General features: G+C 47.9%; 1 protein-coding gene across 1 annotated transcript in view; it reads left to right on the forward strand.

Moving 5' to 3' along the window:
• Positions 1-20,000, forward strand: part of LOC115202237 (zinc finger protein 827-like) — a 111,469-nt gene that overhangs the window by 38,345 nt on the left and 53,124 nt on the right. The window contains 5 exon segments of the mRNA XM_029766225.1: positions 3,829-4,615; positions 4,618-5,014; positions 5,016-5,175; positions 11,188-11,363; positions 11,863-12,364. Coding sequence (XP_029622085.1) covers positions 3,829-4,615; positions 4,618-5,014; positions 5,016-5,175; positions 11,188-11,363; positions 11,863-12,364 — 2,022 coding nt within the window.

Genomic DNA, 20,000 nt, shown 5'->3' on the forward strand with positions numbered 1-20,000 from the left:
TAGAGACTGTATCACCACCACTGTACTGTAGAGACTGTATCACCACCACTGTACTGTAGAGACTGTATCACCACCACTGTACTGTAGAGACTGTATCACCACCACTGTACTGTAGAGACTGTATCACCACCACTGTACTGTAGAGACTGTATCACCACCACTGTACTGTAGAGACTGTACCACCACCACCACCACTGTACTGTAGAGACTGTACCACCACTGTACTGTAGAGACTGTACCACCACCACCACTGTACTGTAGAGACTGTATCACCACTGTACTGTAGAGACTGTACCACCACTGTACTGTAGAGACTGTACCACCACCACCACCACTGTACTGTAGAGACTGTACCACCACTGTACTGTAGAGACTGTACCACCACTGTACTGTAGAGACTGTATCACCACCACCACCACTGTACTGTAGAGACTGTACCACCACTGTACTGTAGAGACTGTACCACCACCACCACCACTGTACTGTAGAGACTGTACCACCACTGTACTGTAGAGACTGTACCACCACCACCACCACTGTACTGTAGAGACTGTACCACCACTGTACTGTAGAGACTGTATCACCACCACCACCACTGTACTGTAGAGACTGTACCACCACCACTGTACTGTAGAGACTGTACCACCACTGTACTGTAGAGACTGTACCACCACCACCACCACTGTACTGTAGAGACTGTATCACCACCACTGTACTGTAGAGACTGTATCACCACCACTGTACTGTAGAGACTGTATCACCACCACTGTACTGTAGAGACGTGTATCACCACCACTGTACTGTAGAGACTGTATCACCACCACTGTACTGTAGAGACTGTATCACCACCACTGTACTGTAGAGACTGTACCACCACTGTACTGTAGAGACTGTACCACCACCACCACCACTGTACTGTAGAGACTGTACCACCACCACCACCACTGTACTGTAGAGACTGTATCACCACCACTGTACTGTAGAGACTGTACCACCACTGTACTGTAGAGACTGTACCACCACCACCACCACTGTACTGTAGAGGAGGGGTTTAGGTTGTTTTTAACCATATCCTCGGCTGTACAGTAATGTGTAGTAGTGGACTAGTACAGTGTGTGTGTGCGTGCGTGTGCACGCTGAGCCCTAGACAAAGCCCCCCCTCCCCGGTGCCTGGGCCAGAGATATGACCTTGTGAAATGTCAGCCCGCCCACGTGGTGGCCCTGCCTGTGTCTCTCACACACACTCACACACACACACACACACACACGGTGGTCCTGCCTGTGTCATACACAGCCGTGGCGGCGGGGTGCGGCAGAGGGAGAATTGTAGCGTTACGGCTAGCCTAGCGTCTTGAGGTGTAGAGTTGTGTGGAGGAGTCTCGAGACCTCAACACTAAATCCAGGAAGGAGAGCGAGAAAGGCAGGGGAAGAGTTAGGGAAAGAGAGGGGGAGGGCAGCAAAGGGCAAGAGAGATGAAGGGAGAGAGGGAGAAGGAGAGGTCGATAGAGGGAGGGAAAGGGGGGATAGTTCAAATTCACCCCCCCTCCACAACCCTCCACTGTGTACTCCTGAGACCTCAGGTCAGCAATCTAGCCATTTCCCACTAACGACATTACCGCCATTAGGGCCTGGCTGCTTTCTTTCTGTAGCATGTCACATGGATGCGGGTCATGCCTCGCATACTTCTCCCCTCTGGCCCGGCTCAGGTGACTAAAAGCTTTCAGTGGGAGTGAACGGCGGCCATGGAAAAACAGTAGGTCTTAGACCCGCTGACATTCTCTCTCACGCGCTCTCTCTCTCTCTCTCTCTCTCTCTCTCTCTCTCTCTCTCTCTCTCTCTCTCTCTCTCTCTCTCTCTCTCTCTCTCTCTTTCTCTTTCTTTCCTCGCTTAATGTCGTCTTAGGAAATGTGAAGGAAGACACACAGTGCATAGAAACACACACAAAGGGTGGCACACACACAACATAAACTGTGTAAAAAAAGAGAGGTCAGGTCTCTGGTTGTAAGGTGTAGTGTCCTGACTCCTGTAAGTGTTCAGTGTCTTCTTTTCCCTGCCCTGGCCTCTGCCACGGTGTGTGTGTGTCCTGATTCCTGTGTGTGTGAGATGGAGTGTGTACTAGCGTCCCTGCGTGGTGGGTAGATTTGTAGCTGTACATGTACGCTTGGTCAGAGCGGTCGGGCCACGGTTGCGGTCACCTCTCTGGCCCATAGTCGGTGACGACCAGACCAGATGTGAGCTGACTCTAATGACCCCTGCGGGTGGGGTTGCCGAGGCAACCGCTTTCCCCTCTGCCTGTAAACAGAGAAGCAACCCACCAGTGTTCTTAGACGGGGTCGCCAAGGTGAAGACTAGCCTTGATGTGTGTGAGCAAGAGGGAGAGAGAAGAGAGCTCAAATGACGTGTGTGTGTGTGTGTGTGTGTGTGTGTGTGTGTGGAGAGGAGAGATGGTGTCTCAGTGTACGAGTGTCATGGCATCTCTGACCTTTTTTTTGGTTATTCTCACTGTTTTTTCTTCAGTTGATGCTCAATGGGTTTATTTTTTTGTTGAAGCCTCTACTGTCCCCCCCTCCCAGTACAGTAAAGTTTTGACATTTTCTTAGCCCAGGCTTGTTGCTTTCTGACATATTCTTATGGAAAGGGGTTAATATGTTTCAGGAATACTCACTTTCTTTTGTTCGCCCTTGTCTGGCAAGATGTAATGTTTTGCTTATGAATATTGATACACCAAGTGTATATTAATGACCCTGGGTGACCTTAACCCTATCCTTATTGGCTCCCTGGTGGTATCTGCATCCTCATGAATATTAAACAGGCTCTGTAACCTCCATTACCCTAATCTTTGCTGTCTAGCCTCACGGAATGTCATGTTGTCATGGTAACCCCGTTACTAAACTCCTTGGGAGGAGAAAAAAAATTGACCCTGGGAAAAAAACATATGTTGAAAATAAAGGATTGAAAAATCATTCAAGTTATTTTATCCACCGTTGCTGGTGATTCTCAGTGCTGAGAGAAAGGCTTGGGAAAGCTGGTGGATTTTGTTGCAATAAAGCTCCTTGGATTTTCGGTGTTATTATGATTTTTATTATGATTTTCTTCAGTCATTGCCAAGGCAGTGAGTTACCCCTTGCTGAGAGCGCCGAAGTCTATTTGGTATTTTGAATAGGCTGTTCCCTTTGTACTTAGCTGGTAAATAGAATTGAGAGTGCTCACTTGTGATAAGGAGGCGTCAGAATGAGTGTATAGTGTAGTAGTCTGGCTCACTTTGTAATCCAGGGGACAGGTGACTACTGACTTGTTGATTTACAACATCAACTCTCAAATCAAGGCTGTTAAAGGCAATGCCTCCAAGATTGAGCGCATCCTTAAGGATGCGCTCTCAAACTTTTGTATAATTTTTGCCAGTAGTTTTGAAATTGATTCTCAAGAGCCTAAAGTGGTCCCTGTTTTTTTTTTGTGTACTCCGTTATCAAATTGTGTACTACGTCATCCGTTTGGTATGATATGTTACATCCTGCAATTTTGTAAAAAAAAAATAATCCTACTATATGTTACAGATTTCTTGTGCTTAAGATCCTGGAGTTTATCTTTAATGACAAAATCCAGTCCTTTCCTGGGTAATGTTCATTAGGGAACACTGTTAGTAAAACTGCAACAGAAAAAGCTAAAACAAGTGTTTTCATATTGGATATGTTCAGGTAGCTCCTCCCCGTTTCCCTCCGCTTATGATCCAATGAACATGACCCTGGTTTGTCCTCGGCTCTGATCATGATGATCCCTTCCTCCTCTCTTTTCCTCTCACCAAACGTCTCTTCTTCTTCTCTCCTGTAGATGTGGACAGCGTCGAGGAGGGTGGGCCCGACGGGGGCTGCTGTCCCGTCGAGGACGACGGCGGCGGCGTTGGCGGCGGTGGCTGGTACGGGAACGCCTCCGACACGCGCTCCGAGTCGTCGTACAGCGGCGACATCCATGACGACCATGAGCTGTTCCTCCACGGGGGCTCCTCTCCCACCCCCTCCCCAGACCGACCTCCGGAACACCCCGACACCTCGACTGAGAGCTCCCTGGGGGGCTGCCCTACGCCTGTCCACAGCCACCACCACCACCACCACCGAGCCTCCCTTGAGCTCCTGAGCCTGGGGGTGGACGGAGGGGTGTTCTCTGCCCAGGATACCCTTTCCTCCGTGGTATCCTCGCTCTATGGAGAGGCTGCCTCCGAGGCCCTGGGGAAACCCCTGAGTAGTAACCTGCGGCGCCTCCTAGAGGCTGGGTCATTGAAGCTGGATGGGGAACTTCTGGGTAGAATGAGAGGAAGGGGAGGAGAGTCGCCCCCTATAGGCTTAGCTCCAGCCCTGACCCTCTCCCCCTCCTCCCATCATGCTCAGCAGCTAAGTGCCCTCGCCCGAAAACTGGCGGCCAATAACAACAACAACAACAGTGGAGGCTCTGCCTCGGCCTCGCCCGCCTCTGTTGCCATTGTCGACCACCGCCATCAAGCAGGAGCCCTGCGACCCCTTCGCCTCGGTGGTCGCCCCCGAGCAACGGCGCTGGCTTCGTGTGGGTGGGAGTGGCCGGCGACGGGAAGTGGCCCCCGGCGGGTTGCTCCGCCTCCAGCGGCGGGTCCAGCCTATCACCGGACTCGGCCATCCAGAAGCTGAAAGCGGCAGCCAACGCGGTTTTACAGGACAAGAATGCCACCGTAGTGGCCTCGTCTACTTCCTCTTCATCATCCTCCTGCTCTACAGTACCCACCCTGGGAGGAGGGAGCCGGGGAGGAACGGACGACTCGGTACGCTTCGATGCCTTCACCTCCCCCTTCAGCCCTCAGTCGGCCAGCTCCACGCTAGCAGCCCTGTCCAAGAAGGTGAGCGAGCGCTCCCAGATCACCTCCACCTCCTCATCATCAGACCACCAACCCTCCCCCGGCTCCTCCTTCCTCTCCCTGGTCTCTATGACTTCCTCGGCTGCGCTCCTCAAGGAGGTGGCAGCCCGGGCGACAGGGAACCTCCTTGCTGATAAAATGGAGGCCCTCAGCAGGAGCAGGGGCCATCCAGGAGGACATCAGGCCCCTGCTGGACAGGAACCAGAAGGCAGGGACCCCCACAGGGCCCCAGAGCACCATGGACCTGCTGCTGCCCTCCACCCCTAAGGGAAGGGCCAAACCCAGCAGCCAAGCAGGTAGGCTAATCCACCCTGACCCTACACAATTTCTTCCTGAGGTGGCATTTGTTGTCTATAAGCCTTATGGTGAGTTTTTGGATATACAGTAGCAAGCTACATTCATTTTTTTTGTTGCAGTTTGGTAAATGTAATAGTGAGTTAATCAAGATATTATGTCAGCTAGGTTTTGTCGTCGTGACAAGGTTCGAAACATTGAACCTTTTGTATAAACCTTGCGACAAACATAGTGCCGCTATCCATCAATCTCAGAAGGTGTTGTTTCTCTAGCAAGGTTTTCTACAACAATGAACCATTGTGGAAGACCTTCCCAACCCCAGGTTGAACAGAACAACAACAGCAGATTTTTTTAATGCATTTCAATCAGTTATTTCACCTTGCATTTTTCAAGGGTGTTTGTCAGTACTAGTTTATTTCACTTTGCACATCCTGAACTGTCCTCGGATGTTAAATCCTCTTCAGCTTTTCAACTTGTTTTGAAACTATCGTTTACAGATATTCTCCGAGCTTTTGCTTATTATATGGAATTAAAGCTGGTCTCTAAGAAAATGTTCTAATATGTTGAATCCCTTTATATTACACTTTAAGGACGTACACATTTGATTTACTGTATTACGAATGCCCCACTTCACATACATTCTTATTTTTTTTAAACAATGTTTTTTTATTTTATTTTATTCATAAGAAATTATTATTTTAAACTATTTTTGACAAATTGAATCACAATTGTAGTGGTAGGGATTCGGTTCAATCGCTGTGAATCGAATCATGCGAATCAAAATAATAATTTGTGAACCGCGAACAGTAAAATAAAAAAGTTGTAGCCTTCCTTTTGGATTATGCCACTATAAAACTTGTTTTGTAGATACTTTAATAAGTTGATTTCGGAAGCTAGCCTGTAGTCAGCTTGCAGTGAACTCTTCTAAACTAAGATAAATGACTCATCTAGAATAGGTACATTTCCTGAAGAAAATGGGTGTGCTTGCTTCAGCTGTCCAAAAAATATATTTTGTTATAGTAATGGAAGTATTAAATGAAGATTTCAAGCTGAATAGAAGCTGAAGCAGTTTAATATAGTAAGAATAGGTCTGATTACTTTAGTATAATGATATATATTTCAACTAGCACATTAATCATGGACAATGGCAGAACTATGCCTTCACTGCTTTCAATGGTGCTATTTAACACCGGAACCAATGCTGTTAATTAAGTGACGATGCCCTCGAAGCCGGTGTTGGGAGGATATATTGTCTCCGGCCGGCAAACCGTGCAAAGAAACAGCAGACAGGGAGCAGGTCTCGAACCCTCGACCTTCAAGCCCGAAGTCCGGCGCGCTATCAACTGTGCCGCAAAAGCATGCTCGAGCGGCAGAGTCGATTTCCGCGCTTATAAACCCAGGGTCGTTACAATATCCTCCAAACACCGGCTTCGAGGGCATTGTCATTTTTATACAACGCGTTACCGGTTACCAACATATTCAAATAATGATTTACATATTTTCATTAAAAACGTTATTTTGATGAATTTCTAAATACTATTTCATCCTTCCACAAGATATAGTCCCGAAACAAATCTAGAGTTGCTACCCGAGCCGGCTGGTCGTTCGTTCTGTCGGTTCGGTTGTCAGAGACAGTCTTTTTGTTCTGTATCTATGCACGCGACCCAGTCGTTCACTCTTTTTGTTCTGTATCTATGGACACGACCCAGTCGTTCACTCTTTTTGTTCTGTATCTATGCATGCGACCCAGTCGTTCACTCTTTTTGTTCTGTATCTATGCACGCGACCCAGTCGTTCACTCTTTTTGTTCTGTATCTATGCACGCGACCCAGTCGTTCACTCTTTTTGTTCTGTATCTATGGACGCTACCCAGTCTTTCAGTCTTTTTGTTCTGTATCTATGCACGTGACCCAGTCGTTCAGTCTTTTTGTTCTGTATCTTTGGACGCTACCCAGTCTTTCAGTCTTTTTGTTCTGTATCTATGCATGCGACCCAGTCGTTCACTCTTTTTGTTCTGTATCTATGCACGCGACCCAGTCGTTCACTCTTTTTGTTCTGTATCTATGCACGTGACCCAGTCGTTCAGTCTTTTTGTTCTGCATCTATGGACGCGACCCAGTTGTTCAGTCTTTATGGTTTCAGAGACGCGACCCAGTCGTTCAGTCTAAATGTTCCATGCCATACTGGCTGGCAACTTTCTTATCCCTTGTTGCTAGCTAGCCAACTACGGCTAACTGTACAGTCACGTCAAACGGTGCAGAAAGAATAACAACAGTGGCTGCATTTGTTTAAGCTGTGTTCTAGTGACATTTATTTGGATACATCCATAACAATGAGCTAATGAGGCATTATTTCACCTGGCATAGAAATGTGCTCTCTCGTCAGGACACTGTTGTTCAGAGGAGCTAGCCAACAACACAGCTAACACAATAACTTCATCCTGAAGCTGGAAAGACTGCAAACCAGCTGCATTTAGTTTTTCGTTTTACCTTTTATCAATTGACATTTTTCTTTTGTATATATCCATAAAAATGATGCCAGCTGATAAATGATTTAGACTGGCTGAGAAACGCTGCCTGCCTCTCTCTCGTCCCGACCCCTACACGTTCATTACTATGGAACAGTTGGAGATCGAATTGGAATATTGAAACAATGTTGCAAATGTCGGAGAGACAGTAAGGTTTATAAAAATCTTTTCTGTTGAAAACTAAATGTCAGTCTAAAAGAAATGTGAGATAATGTCTAGATGCTTTTTGTAGTGGAGATAAAGTTGATAATGTCCCTGCCTAGGCTGAGACAGTGGATAGTGCAGTCAGATGAAACAGACTAAATAGGCATTTTAACGCTAAATAGGCATTTTAACGTCATAGCTTTAGTTGGTGGTAACTTGTGGAATAGACACCGGCTGGAATGCGCTTTTAACCAATCAGAATTCAGGATTAGACCCACCCGTTGTATAATTTGTAGGGTACCCAGAATGGTACTCAAACCCTGGTCCCTATGACTCTCATTATAAAACAGCTAAAATCTCTTGGTGAGGTTTGTATTTACTTTATTCATGTATTTGAATTTTTTTGCTTGCTCGCCCCACTTTTGATAGAGAGAGAGAGCGAATCCCCCTCCCCCTCTGGCCTGAGTCTGGGAAAAGGTCTGTGGGCCTGGCAGGATGTCCAACCCAAAACATTTGCGCTCGGATCTGCGGTGTGTGCTCTCAGCACGGTAGGAACCGAGTGTCCATAGCCGTGTCTGTTCTGCAGACGCTTCTGGCTCCAACAACCTCCCTTTACCAGTCACCTCTGTACAGACTGTTGGAGGTTGGAGCCAGAGGAGTCTGCAGTCAGGGCCTTCTCCTCTGTCCTCAGATCAGCATTCAGCAGACTCCCAGCCAAACACAATCCCATCAGTTTACACTGGGCAGGTCCAGAACAGACTATGGGAGGCGCACAGTACTACACAGAGCCATGACTACATGGAACTCTATTCCACATCAGGTAACTGACACAAGCTGTAGAATCAGATTTTAAAAATCGATACAAAAAAACCTTATAGAACAGCAGGGACTGTGAAGAGACACACACACAGTCACACACACACACACACACACACACACACACACACACACACACACACACACACACACACACACAGTCACACAGTCACACAGTCACACAGTCACACAGTCACAGACACACACAGTCACAGACACAGACACACACAGTCACAGACACATACATACACATGCTGACTCATGCACTCTGCACACATGTATACATGGGTTTTGTGTTGTAGATATGTGGTAGTGGAGTAGTGGCCTGAGGACACACTTAATGGGTTGTGAAATGTAATGTCATGTAATATTTATAATTGTATATAACTGCCTTAATGTTGCTGGACCCCAAGAAGAGTAGCTAACGGGGCTCCTTAATAAATACAAAATACAATACCGACACACACACACACACACACACACACACACACAACTCTCTCTCCTGTCTCTCCTCTCTGAAAATGAGCAGCCTTTAGGGAGAACAGTGGAGTGTGTTCCAGGGTAGATGGATGGCCACTTTTGAAGGATTGTGTCGTAACCCTTAAGCCAAATCTAAAATGGCTGGATCAGATTGACTTGAGAGAGAGAGAGGCAGTCAATGTAATATTCTGTGATCTGCATGTTAAAAAGGGTTGTCGGCGGTAACCTGCAGCCGTCAAGGTCGCGGTGGAATGCTGTACAAATGCACTTACTTGTCTGGTGGCCAGACAGAAAAAACATGCCCTTGGTTATTGTTTGTTTTGTTTTGTTTTATTGCAGTTGGCTGGTCTGGTATGAAATTGTTACACATTTAGCCTATATTTAGTGTTACATAAATCTGTGTAATTCTACATATTTTAGACATTTCTTGATAATTGATCTTGATTGCCCTGGAGAGAGAGAGAGAGAATCCCCTATCTGATGTACTGACCAGTTAAACGCTGTTCCATCTTTTTTCTTTCTCCTCCACCTCTTCCCCTACATCCTCCAATGAGCAAGGAGTCCACGGTTATCTTCTCTCCTCTCTCTCTCCTCCCCCTCTCTCTCCTCCCCCTCTCTTCTCTCTCTCTCTTCCCCCCTCTCTCTCTCCTCCTCCCCCTCTCTCTCCTCCCCCTCTCTTCTCTCTCTCTCTCCCCCCTCTCTCTCTCCTCCTCCCCCTCTCTCTCTCTCCTCCCCCTCTCTTCTCTCTCCCCCCCTCTCTCTCTCTCCTCCCCCTCTCTCTCTCTCCCTCGCTCCAGTCGGTTGGACCGCAGATGGCAGTTTATTGTTGCAAATAGGCAGTCTCGAGGTTTTACACCCGGGGTCAATGAATGGCTGAGCGCGGTAATTTCACCAAACACTGATTACCAGATGTTTTCCAAGGAACAGGAGGAGAATACTTATGAAGCCATCGATGACAGGCCCGTGGTGAATTTGTAATGCAATCATGCCGTGTCCTAATAAGCCCAATTAAACTGCGTAATAGAGGCCGGAAATGAAGCCAACAACAATAATCGAGATAATAAAACATCCTTGAGTTTGACTTATTTTGTTCGCAGACGCACAGCAGGCTTTGTTGAACGTTCTCAGCTTGAGGTGTCTAGAGGTCGTGTCTCACCTAGTAGAGGTGTGGGAATTGTGACAAAGTCAGTAACCTTAGAGAGGCTCCGTAGTCCGTAACTCCTCTCTGGAAAGGAAGGAATGGACTAGTGATTGGGGGGGGGTCGATAGTTGCATATCGCAATATTATTTTTGGACGATATTGTATAGATTTGTTTAAAAAATCCATGTAGCGTTAGCTAGCGCTAGTCGGCTGTACCTGCGCCATAACTAATGTATTTTTGATCCTATAGCTTGTTCTCCATGTTCTTTTTAAATAGGGAGCCAAGATGTTTTCAGCACTTCTATTTTCCCTGACTGATCAAGACTCGTGTTCTCATGGCTCTCTCTCTTGTCTCTCTGCAGCAGACATATGGTGAGCAATATGTTTGGAACATCAAATCGCAATAAAACTGCAGTATATGGAATCGCAATACATATAGAATGGTGAGAATTCGTAATGCATATTGTATCGGCACCTTAGTTTCATGATAATATCGTGTGGTGAGGTCCCAAGCAATTTCCAGCTCGAGAAATGGACCTGTTCCAATACTTCAGAAATGTATCCTTCACCTTCCTAGCTTCCTTCTTTTCTTCCTTGAGGTAATCACAGATCTGACATGGGCTGGATTGGGGAAAGCTATGAAGTGGAAACCTTACTTACACCTTACCAGACACTTCTAGATCGGATAGGTGTACTGACATCAAGCAAACGAGGAAGGAATGACGCATTGCTTAAGTATTTGTTCAGGGGACTGTATGCACTAAATTACTTGTATTTTTACTGAGTTGCCCTTCTCAGCCAGGTATCCCTTGGTAAATAATTATTCTGACCTCACTGGAACTCCCTGGTTAAATAAAGGTGAAATAAATAAACGTCTCATCCCCTCTTTTTCCTCTACTCTCCCAGGTTCCCCGGGGGAGGACGGAGGGAAGCCGTTCCAGTGTCCGGTGTGTGGCCTGGTCATCAAGAGGAAGAGCTACTGGAAGAGACACATGGTGATCCACACCGGCCTGAAGAGTCACCAGTGTCCCCTGTGCCCCTTCCGCTGCGCCCGCAAAGACAATCTCAAGTCCCACATGAAGGTGAGATGATGGGAGCCTGTGATGCCTCCTTTGACCTTTGACCTGTAACCTCGTCGTTTTATCCATCCTCTGAGGTCGTAATCGTGGAAGTGGTGCTAATGCTACTAATTGCTCAAAGGAAGGGAGGTGCACGCTCTAGTCAGTCACCTCTAGTGTAGCGGGTAACGTGCCTCAAATTATACTGTAGTTAGTAGACCAAAGCTAGAGGGGGTTTAAACAAGAGCGAGAAGCTCCAGGTGTTGAGGGAATCCTTACTGTTTTACGCTCTTATTTAATCTCTTTTACTCATTTTATTTCAATGATTTATTTGCATAGGGACAGATACAATTAGCCCGAAACATTGACACACGTTGAATGGGCAACACGCCGACGCATTGCTCTATTGTACCGTAGGCACATTTTCAGTGTCTTGTCCTCAAATGAGCATCATTGCTTTGACTGTTGTTACCGTGACAATGCGGCGGGTACCCCCACCACTCATCCTATCCCTGTATCCCAGGTCCACCAGCATCAGGACCGGGGCGAGACGTTCCAGTGCGAACTTTGCCCTTTCACCTCCTCGCGCCACTTCAGCCTCAAGCTCCACATGCGCTGCCACCAGCACTTCCCCCGCTCCGGGTCCGCCTCCGACGGGGTCAAGGTCAAGGAAGAGGCCACCACGGACACAGAGGGCGAGGGGTCACTCATGGGCGATTACAACCCCGGGGAGTCCCCTCTCCAGTCGGACGCAGGGAACCAGAGCTCCCCTGGAGTCTCCAACCACCACGTCTATATAAAAGAAGAGCCCCAGGAGAGGGAGCTGTCAGTGCTGTCACCCTTCACCCTCTGCAGGGACAGGGAGCGGGAGCGACCTGGTAGCAGTGGCAACTCCCTGGACCTCTCTATGGGGGGAGTCGGGGTGGGGGTGCGATCCAGTCCTGGTGGAGGTCCAACGGCGGCGTCCCTCTTCAGCCCGGACATCACCACCAAGACAGCCACCGACCTGCTCATGAAGCTCTCAGGTAACCATGACAGCAACACCCATCAATAACAACACTCACTATCGGCCACCCAGTCCAACACCTATTCATCACTGAAGAGATTTCACAAAAGGTTTATGTAGGCGTTAGACTAGTGGGCAACTTTTGATGGCCATTTCAGGACTTTTTACCGTCTTAGCATATTTCCTAGGGTTTCGTCATGAATGTCAATGAACGTCAACTCATCAATCCAATAACCCCAACACTCTGCTTTGCCTCTCCAATCCAACCTCATCAACAACAAACACGCTATCGTTAGCCAGAATAACGCTAGGTATCATATCAGGTTTGTTGAGATGCAGTCCACCGTGTTGTGATGATGGCAAAGGATCAGTTACTTTGAGACAATGGCTGAAGATTGATGGGGAAAGGTGTGCCCGAGGTTGGGTGCCAAGGTCGGGGTTGAGGCTGCCACTCTAACTCCTAATGCCATCTAATTAGATTGAGATCTCCTGAACGAGGGATGCGGAAGGAGGAGAGGGACAAGGGATGGGGAGGAGGGGGGGGTAGAAAACCCTCGGAACATTAGATTAATTAAAAATGTATGCATAATTCATAAATTAAGAAGAATTCATAATTTGAAATGATTAGCGCCCTTAACTTCTGCTCCGTGACCCTGGCTAGGATGCGCCGTGCGATGTGCATCGCGGAGGGACTGGGCAGGCTTAGTTAACCCCTCCCCCTCCAGTTCTGCTCCGCGCCGGTGCCCCCCGGGTGCCAGTCGCACTTCACTCCCAGACTTCGCAATCAAGCCAGGAAAGTCCCAGAGGAGATGGAGCCAAGATGGCTTCTTCTCTCACAATGTCAGCCCAGTGTAGAGTGGCGGACGGGCGGCGGACATCTTAGTTCAAGGGCGGCGTCATTCATGCAGTACCGGAGGGAATTTGAAAGATGGGAGGACACACTTTTGTTTTTAAGGAGCGGATAGTAGTGGACTTGAGTGATGTTAGAGATAACGATGATGTTTTAATAGAATACTGGTCCTTTTGATTACCGAGGGCTTTCATGGTCATCTCTGGAGCGCGGTTGGTAAAAAAGAGAAGGGGGGGGTTGCACCCAAAGCTTTACTCAGATCTTTTGCACTCTTAGCTGGGCCGTATAGCAGACAGGGAGGGTAGAGAGGAGGAGAAAGGGAGGGGGGAGAGAGGTAAAGCTTCTTCTCAGGGGAACCTCCGGACTATTTCTTTTGACCTCCCTGCCAAGAGCGATTGAGTGTGTACATGCGGCAGCTCATCTCCTGATTTACCACTGCTGTCACAGTGCCTGTCTCAATCCCACAAGGGCTGTAAGAGAGAGAGAGGGGGGGGGGGGGATGGAGAGAGAGGCTGTGAGAGGGGTTGGAGGATGGAGAGAAGGGCTGTAAGAGAGAGAGTGGGGTAGGATGGAGAGAAGGGCTGTGAGAGAGAGTGGGGTAGGATGGAGAGAAGGGCAGTGAGAGAGAGTGGGGTAGGATGGAGAGAAGGGCAGTGAGAGAGAGTGGGGTAGGATGGAGAGAAGGGCAGTGAGAGAGAGGTGTAGGATGGAGAGAAGGGCAGTGAGAGGGAGCGGGGTAGAGGATGGAGAGAAGGGCTGTAAGACAGAGGGAGAGGGGTGGAGGATGGAGAGAAGGGCTGTGAGAGAGAGTGGGGTAGGATAGAGAGAAGGGCTGTAAGAGAGAGTGGGGTAGGATAGAGAGAAGGGCTGTAAGAGAGAGTGGGGTAGGATAGAGAGAAGGGCTGTAAGAGAGAGTGAGGTAGGATGGAGAGAGGTGCAGTGAGAGAGAGTGGGGTAGGATGGAGAGAAGTGCAGTGAGAGAGAGTGGGGTAGGATGGAGAGAAGGGCTGTGAGAGAGAGGTGTAGGATGGAGAGAAGGGCTGTGAGAGAGAGGTGTAGGATGGAGAGAAGGGCTGTGAGAGAGAGGTGTAGGATGGAGAGAAGGGCAGTGAGAGGGAGGTGTAGGATGGAGAGAAGGGCTGTGAGAGAGAGGTGTAGGATGGAGAGAAGGGCTGTGAGAGAGAGGTGTAAGGATGGAGAGAAGGGCAGTGAGAGGGAGGTGTAGGATGGAGAGAAGGGCTGTGAGAGAGAGGTGTAGGATGGAGAGAAGGGCTGTGAGAGAGAGGTGTAGGATGGAGAGAAGGGCAGTGAGAGAGAGGTGTAGGATGGCGAGAAGGGCTGTGAGGTAGAGGGGTGTTGGATGGAGAGAAGGGCTGTAAGACAGAGAGGGAGAGGGGTGGAGGATGGAGAGAAGGACCATAAGGGACGGGTGGAGGATGTAGAGAGGGAAAAGGGGGGTGGATAAAAAGACAGAGGGAGAGATCATAGCCTCGCTATTGAGAAAGGCCGCCGTAGGCAGACCTGGCTCTCAAGAGAAGTGCCCACTGCCCACAATCTGAGGTGGAAACTGAGCTGCACTTCCTAACTGTTACGAACCCCTTTGGCCCTGCAGTCTAGGGAGGATGGAAACGAGACCCGTAACATATATCATGCAAATCACCCCAGTGAAAAAGTAACAGTGAGAACTAAAAAACCACAAACAACCTAAATCTACCGTCAAACACTTCAGGTTTATTTTAAACACACGGTAATGGGGTGTGGGAAAAAGGGGGCTGCGCTGGACCCAAGGAAAGAAATAATAAATATCCAAACAAACCCCTAAGCTAGTCTAGCCTGCTTTAAGAACAGCTAGCTAACTAACCAGAAATACAGTGGGTGGTCCGCCCAGTTCTAACTAGGGTATTTAGACACTGTTTTCCCAGGGGTAATGTAGGCCCATGGGCGACTTGGCTGGTTATCCCCTTTTCCCACCAACAAACAGTCATACACCATAACAATACAATACTCACAGGATAACAGACAAAGTGACATGTAGGTGCAAAAACAAAAGAGAGATCTGCAGAGAGAATTGATTGGGATACCTTTAAACCGAGGGAAAGGGGATGTGATTGGGTAAGGGAAAAGGAGCAGGTGTGTCTTCAGTGGTGACTGACGAGTGACACCTGTGACTAGGGCAGAAGGAGAGAAAACAAATACACACACAGGATACCTGTATCCGTAACACTAACCTCCTGCCAACCTCCTGCCAAATGTCCCGTGTGGCTCAGTTGGTAGAGCATGGTGTTTGCAACGCCAGCGTTGTGGGTTCGATTCCCACGGGGGACCAATACGGAGAATGAAAAAAAAATGTATGAAATGTATGCATTCACTACTGTAAGTCGCTCTGGATAAGAGCGTCTGCTAAATGACTAAAATGTAAATGTAAATGACCATATTAGAGACACACGTTTCCCTCTGATTACACAGATCCACAAAGAATTTGAAAACAAATCACATTTTGATAAACTCTCATATCTATTGGGTGAAATACCACAAGAATACCACACGTGACCTGTTGCCACAAGAAAAGGGCAACCAGTGAAGAACACCATTGTAAATACAACCTATATCTATGTTTATTTACATTCCCTTTAGTACTTCTACTATTTGCACATCGTTTCAACACTGTATATAGACATATGACATTTGAATGTATTTTATTATTTTGGAACGTCTGAGTGTAATGTTTACTGTTCATTTTTGTTTATTTCACTTTTGTACAGTGGGGGAAAAAGTATTTGATCCCCTGCTGATTTTGTACGTTTGCCCACTGACAAAGAAAGGATCAGCCTATAATTTTAAAGGTAGGTTTATTTGAACAGTGAGAGACAGAATAACAACAAAAATATCCAGAAAAACGCATGTCAGAAATGTTATAAATTGATTTGCATTTTAATGAGGGAAATAAGTATTTGACCCCCTCTCAATCAGAAAGATTTCTGGCTCCCAGGTGTCTTTTATATAGTAACGAGCTGAGATTAGGAGCACACTCTTAAACGGAGTGCTCCTAATCTCAGCGTGTTACCTGTATAAAAGACACCTGTCCACAGAAGCAATCAATCAATCAGATTCCAAACTCTCCACCATGGCCAAGACCAAAGAGCTCTCCAAGGATGTCAGGGACAAGATTGTAGACCTACACAAGGCTGGAATGGGCTACAAGACCATCGCCAAGCAGCTTGGTGAGAAGGTGACAACATTTGGTGCGATTATTCGCAAATGGAAGAAACACAAAAGAACTGTCAATATCCCTCGGCCTGGGGCTCCATGCAAGATCTCACCTCGTGGAGTTGCAATGATCATGAGAACGGTGAGGAATCAGCCCAGAACTACACGGGAGGATCTTGTCAATGATCTCAAGGCAGCTGGGACCATAGTCACCAAGAAAACAATTGGAAACACACTACGCCGTGAAGGACTGAAATCCTGCAGCGCCCGCAAGGTCCCCCTGCTCAAGAAAGCACATATACATGCCCGTCTGAAGTTTGCCAATGAACATCTGAATGACTCAGAGGACAACTGGTGAAAGTGTTGTGGTCAGATGAGACCAAAATGGAGCTCTTTGGCATCAACTCAACTCGCCGTGTTTGGAGGAGGAATGCTGCCTATGACCCCAAGAACACCATCTCCACCGTCAAACATGGAGGTGGAAACATTATGCTTTGGGGGTGTTTTTCTGCTAAGGGGACAGGACAACTTCACCGCATCAAAGGGACGATGGACGGGGCCATGTACCGTCAAATCTTGGGTGAGATCCTCCTTCCCTCAGTCAGGGCATTGAAAATGGGTCGTGGATGGGTATTCCAGCATGACAATGACCCAAAACACACGGCCAAGGCAACAAAGGAGTGGCTCAAGAAGAAGCACATTAAGGTCCTGGAGTGACCTATCCAGTTTCCAGACCTTAATCCCATAGAAAATCTGTGGAGGGAGCTGAAGGTTCGAGTTGCCAAACGTCAGCCTCGAAACCTTAATGACTTGGAGAAGATCTGGGACAAAATCCCTCCTGAGATGTGTGCAAACCTGGTGGCCAACTACAAGAAACGTCTGACCTCTGATTGCCAACAAGGGTTTTGCCACCAAGTACTAAGTCATGTTTTGCAGAGGGGTCAAATACTTACTTCCCTCATTAAAATGCTAATCATTTTATAACATTTTTGACATGCGTTTTTCTGGATTATTTTGTTGTTATTCTGTCTCTCACTGTTCAAATAAACCAACTATTAAAATTATAGACTGATCATTTCTTTGTAAGTGGGCAAACGTACAATATCAGCAGGGGATCAAATACTTTTTTCCCCCACTGTATATTATCTTCACTTGCTTTGGCAATGTTAACATATGTTTCTCATGCCAATAAAGCCCCTTGAATTGACTTGAACTGATAACAAAATAGCTAAATAAAGTGACAGACGGCAAAGGAGAGAGAAAAAGAGAACGAGTAGGATCTGACTGAGTTCCCCAGGCATAAAGAAGCCAGTGAACTCTCTCTGACCTCTGACCTCATCATTTTTTAGGCTGCCCTGATTCTCCTCTGGGTGTTACGACCAATCCCCTTTGATTTCTCCCCCGCACGGCAACTCTGACACAACCGACAGCCTACCCAGTGTGATCCTCCTCATTCTGATTTGAGAGGTGAAAGATGAAAGGCCGCGGAGGTACTTTGAAATGCGTGGATGGTGCCCGCTTAGGACGCTACTCGCAGGACCCCTCAGACAGGTAATAATGGCGGTCCCCGCTATGACCCTGTTTGGAGGTGACAGCGAGCGTGACCCCGGGCCGGGTGTGAATAATTGGCACGCCGCTGAAGCAGGGGCTTGTGGGAGGAATTATCATTGGTGCTGAGGGTGTCTTATTTATCTCAGAGGAGAGAGCGAGAGAAAGAGAGAGAAAAAGAGCGAAAGCGTTGGATGCCGTGTTTGATGCAGTTGGAGTATCTTAATGATGTAGTGTGTTTGTCTGTGTGTGAGTGTGCTTGTGCGTTCACACGTTTTATACCCAACCAATATGTCTACATAATATACTGTAAGATATCCAGTCACCTATTCTCTCATTCAAATATTGTTTAAGATTCATCTGACAACACCTGTTGGGGTGGGCAGACACAACATGTTACAACCTCTTCTCAATAATGTATTTTCCTCTCGACCACTAGACATGAACAGAGTCAGCCAGCCAGTCAGTCAACACTTCTCATATGTGACCTCTGGTCCATCCTCTCTACTGTCAGCCCTCAGTATCTACACTTCTCTGTCCAGCTCAGTATACACACTGTCAGCTATTGTTGCTGCCTTCCACTCCACCTGCCTGCCCGTGTGTGTGTGTGTGTGTGTGTGTGTGTGTGTGTGTGTGTGTGTGTGTGTGTGTGTGTGTGTGTGTGTGTGTGTGTGTGTGTGTGTGTAGACACTAGCCCAGCAGCCACCTCTTTCTCCTCTTCTCCTGGAGAAAACAGGAGCCAGTTGTTAGTGGGGGAGCAGGCCAGCGTGACAGAGGTGGAAAGCTAATGAAGTTATTTGACGGCAGGCCCGGCCATGGAGCGAGAGGTGAGGCGCATTGGACAAGCGTCTGGCAGAGAGACGGATGAGGCGAGAGGAAGGAAGTGTAGCTGGAGAGGAGAGAGACAATAGTAAAAAGAGGGGAAGGTAGGAGGGATTGGTAGAGGGGGGAGAGGGAGGAGAGGGAAAGGTAGAGGGAGGAGAGGGAAAGGTAGAGGGAGGAGAGGGAAAGGTAGAGGGAGGAGAGGGAAAGGGAGAGGGGAAGGGAGAGGCAAGGGGGAGAGGGAAAGGTAGAGGCAAGAGGGAAAGGTAGAGGCAAGGGAGAGCGAAAAAGAAACAGCAGGAGGAGTAGAAAAAGGGACAAAAGAACAAGAAAGCCGGAGTCCGAGGTGGAGCGTGAAAAAGAGAGTAGAAAAGAGAGAGGGAGAGCAGTGTCCTGCTGGCTGGCTGATGGCATGTCAACAGGGGGTGATAACAGAGACAGGCTGATAGCACCATCACCCCTGGGCCACAGACAGACAAGAGACGGGATGAACCCTAGTGTACTACTACTACACACGATGGGGAAGCTGCCACTGAACCGCTACATTGAAGGCAGGCAGAGATGGATAGTCACCTCTCAGCCAGAGACAGTAAAACTGCTACTCACGACATGGGGCTGCCACAGACCTGCTACATTGGCGGCAGAGATGGGATACATCTTCATTCACTCAGGCCAGGAAGGAACCTCTACTACACACAGGAGGCTGCCACTGACGAGGTGTCCCCGCCTGCTACACTGGCGGCAGAGATGGGATACATCTTCATTCACTCAGACCAGGCCAGGCAGAAAGCTACTCATCACATCACCCAGTCACCCAGAGATGGCTGTTGGTTATTTCCTCAACTCTGACCACAACACCGACAGCATTCGGGGGGAAGTTGACGTGCTACAGAGGGCTAAAGCGTGTGGACAGGGAAAGTACTGTAATTTGACTTCTGTCATTTTCTTTGGGTGAAATAAACCTAGGCACAGCACACCACCATGAATAACAGCTTAAACTATGGCGATTGGTGGTGGCAGCATTAGTAGTAGTAGTAGTAGCAGTAGCAGCAGCAGCAGCAGTAGTAGTAGTAGCAGCAGTAGTAGTCGTGGATGTAGTAGTAATAGTTGTGGATGTAGTAACAGCAGCAGCAGTAGTCGTGGATGTAGTAGTAATAGTCGTGGATGTAGTAACAGCAGCAGCAGTAGTCGTGGATGTAGTAGTAATAGTCGTGGATGTAGTAACAGC

The sequence above is a fragment of the Salmo trutta genome, chromosome 11 (genome assembly GCF_901001165.1).
Source record: "Salmo trutta chromosome 11, fSalTru1.1, whole genome shotgun sequence".
In the NCBI taxonomy this organism is placed as follows: domain Eukaryota; kingdom Metazoa; phylum Chordata; class Actinopteri; order Salmoniformes; family Salmonidae; genus Salmo; species Salmo trutta.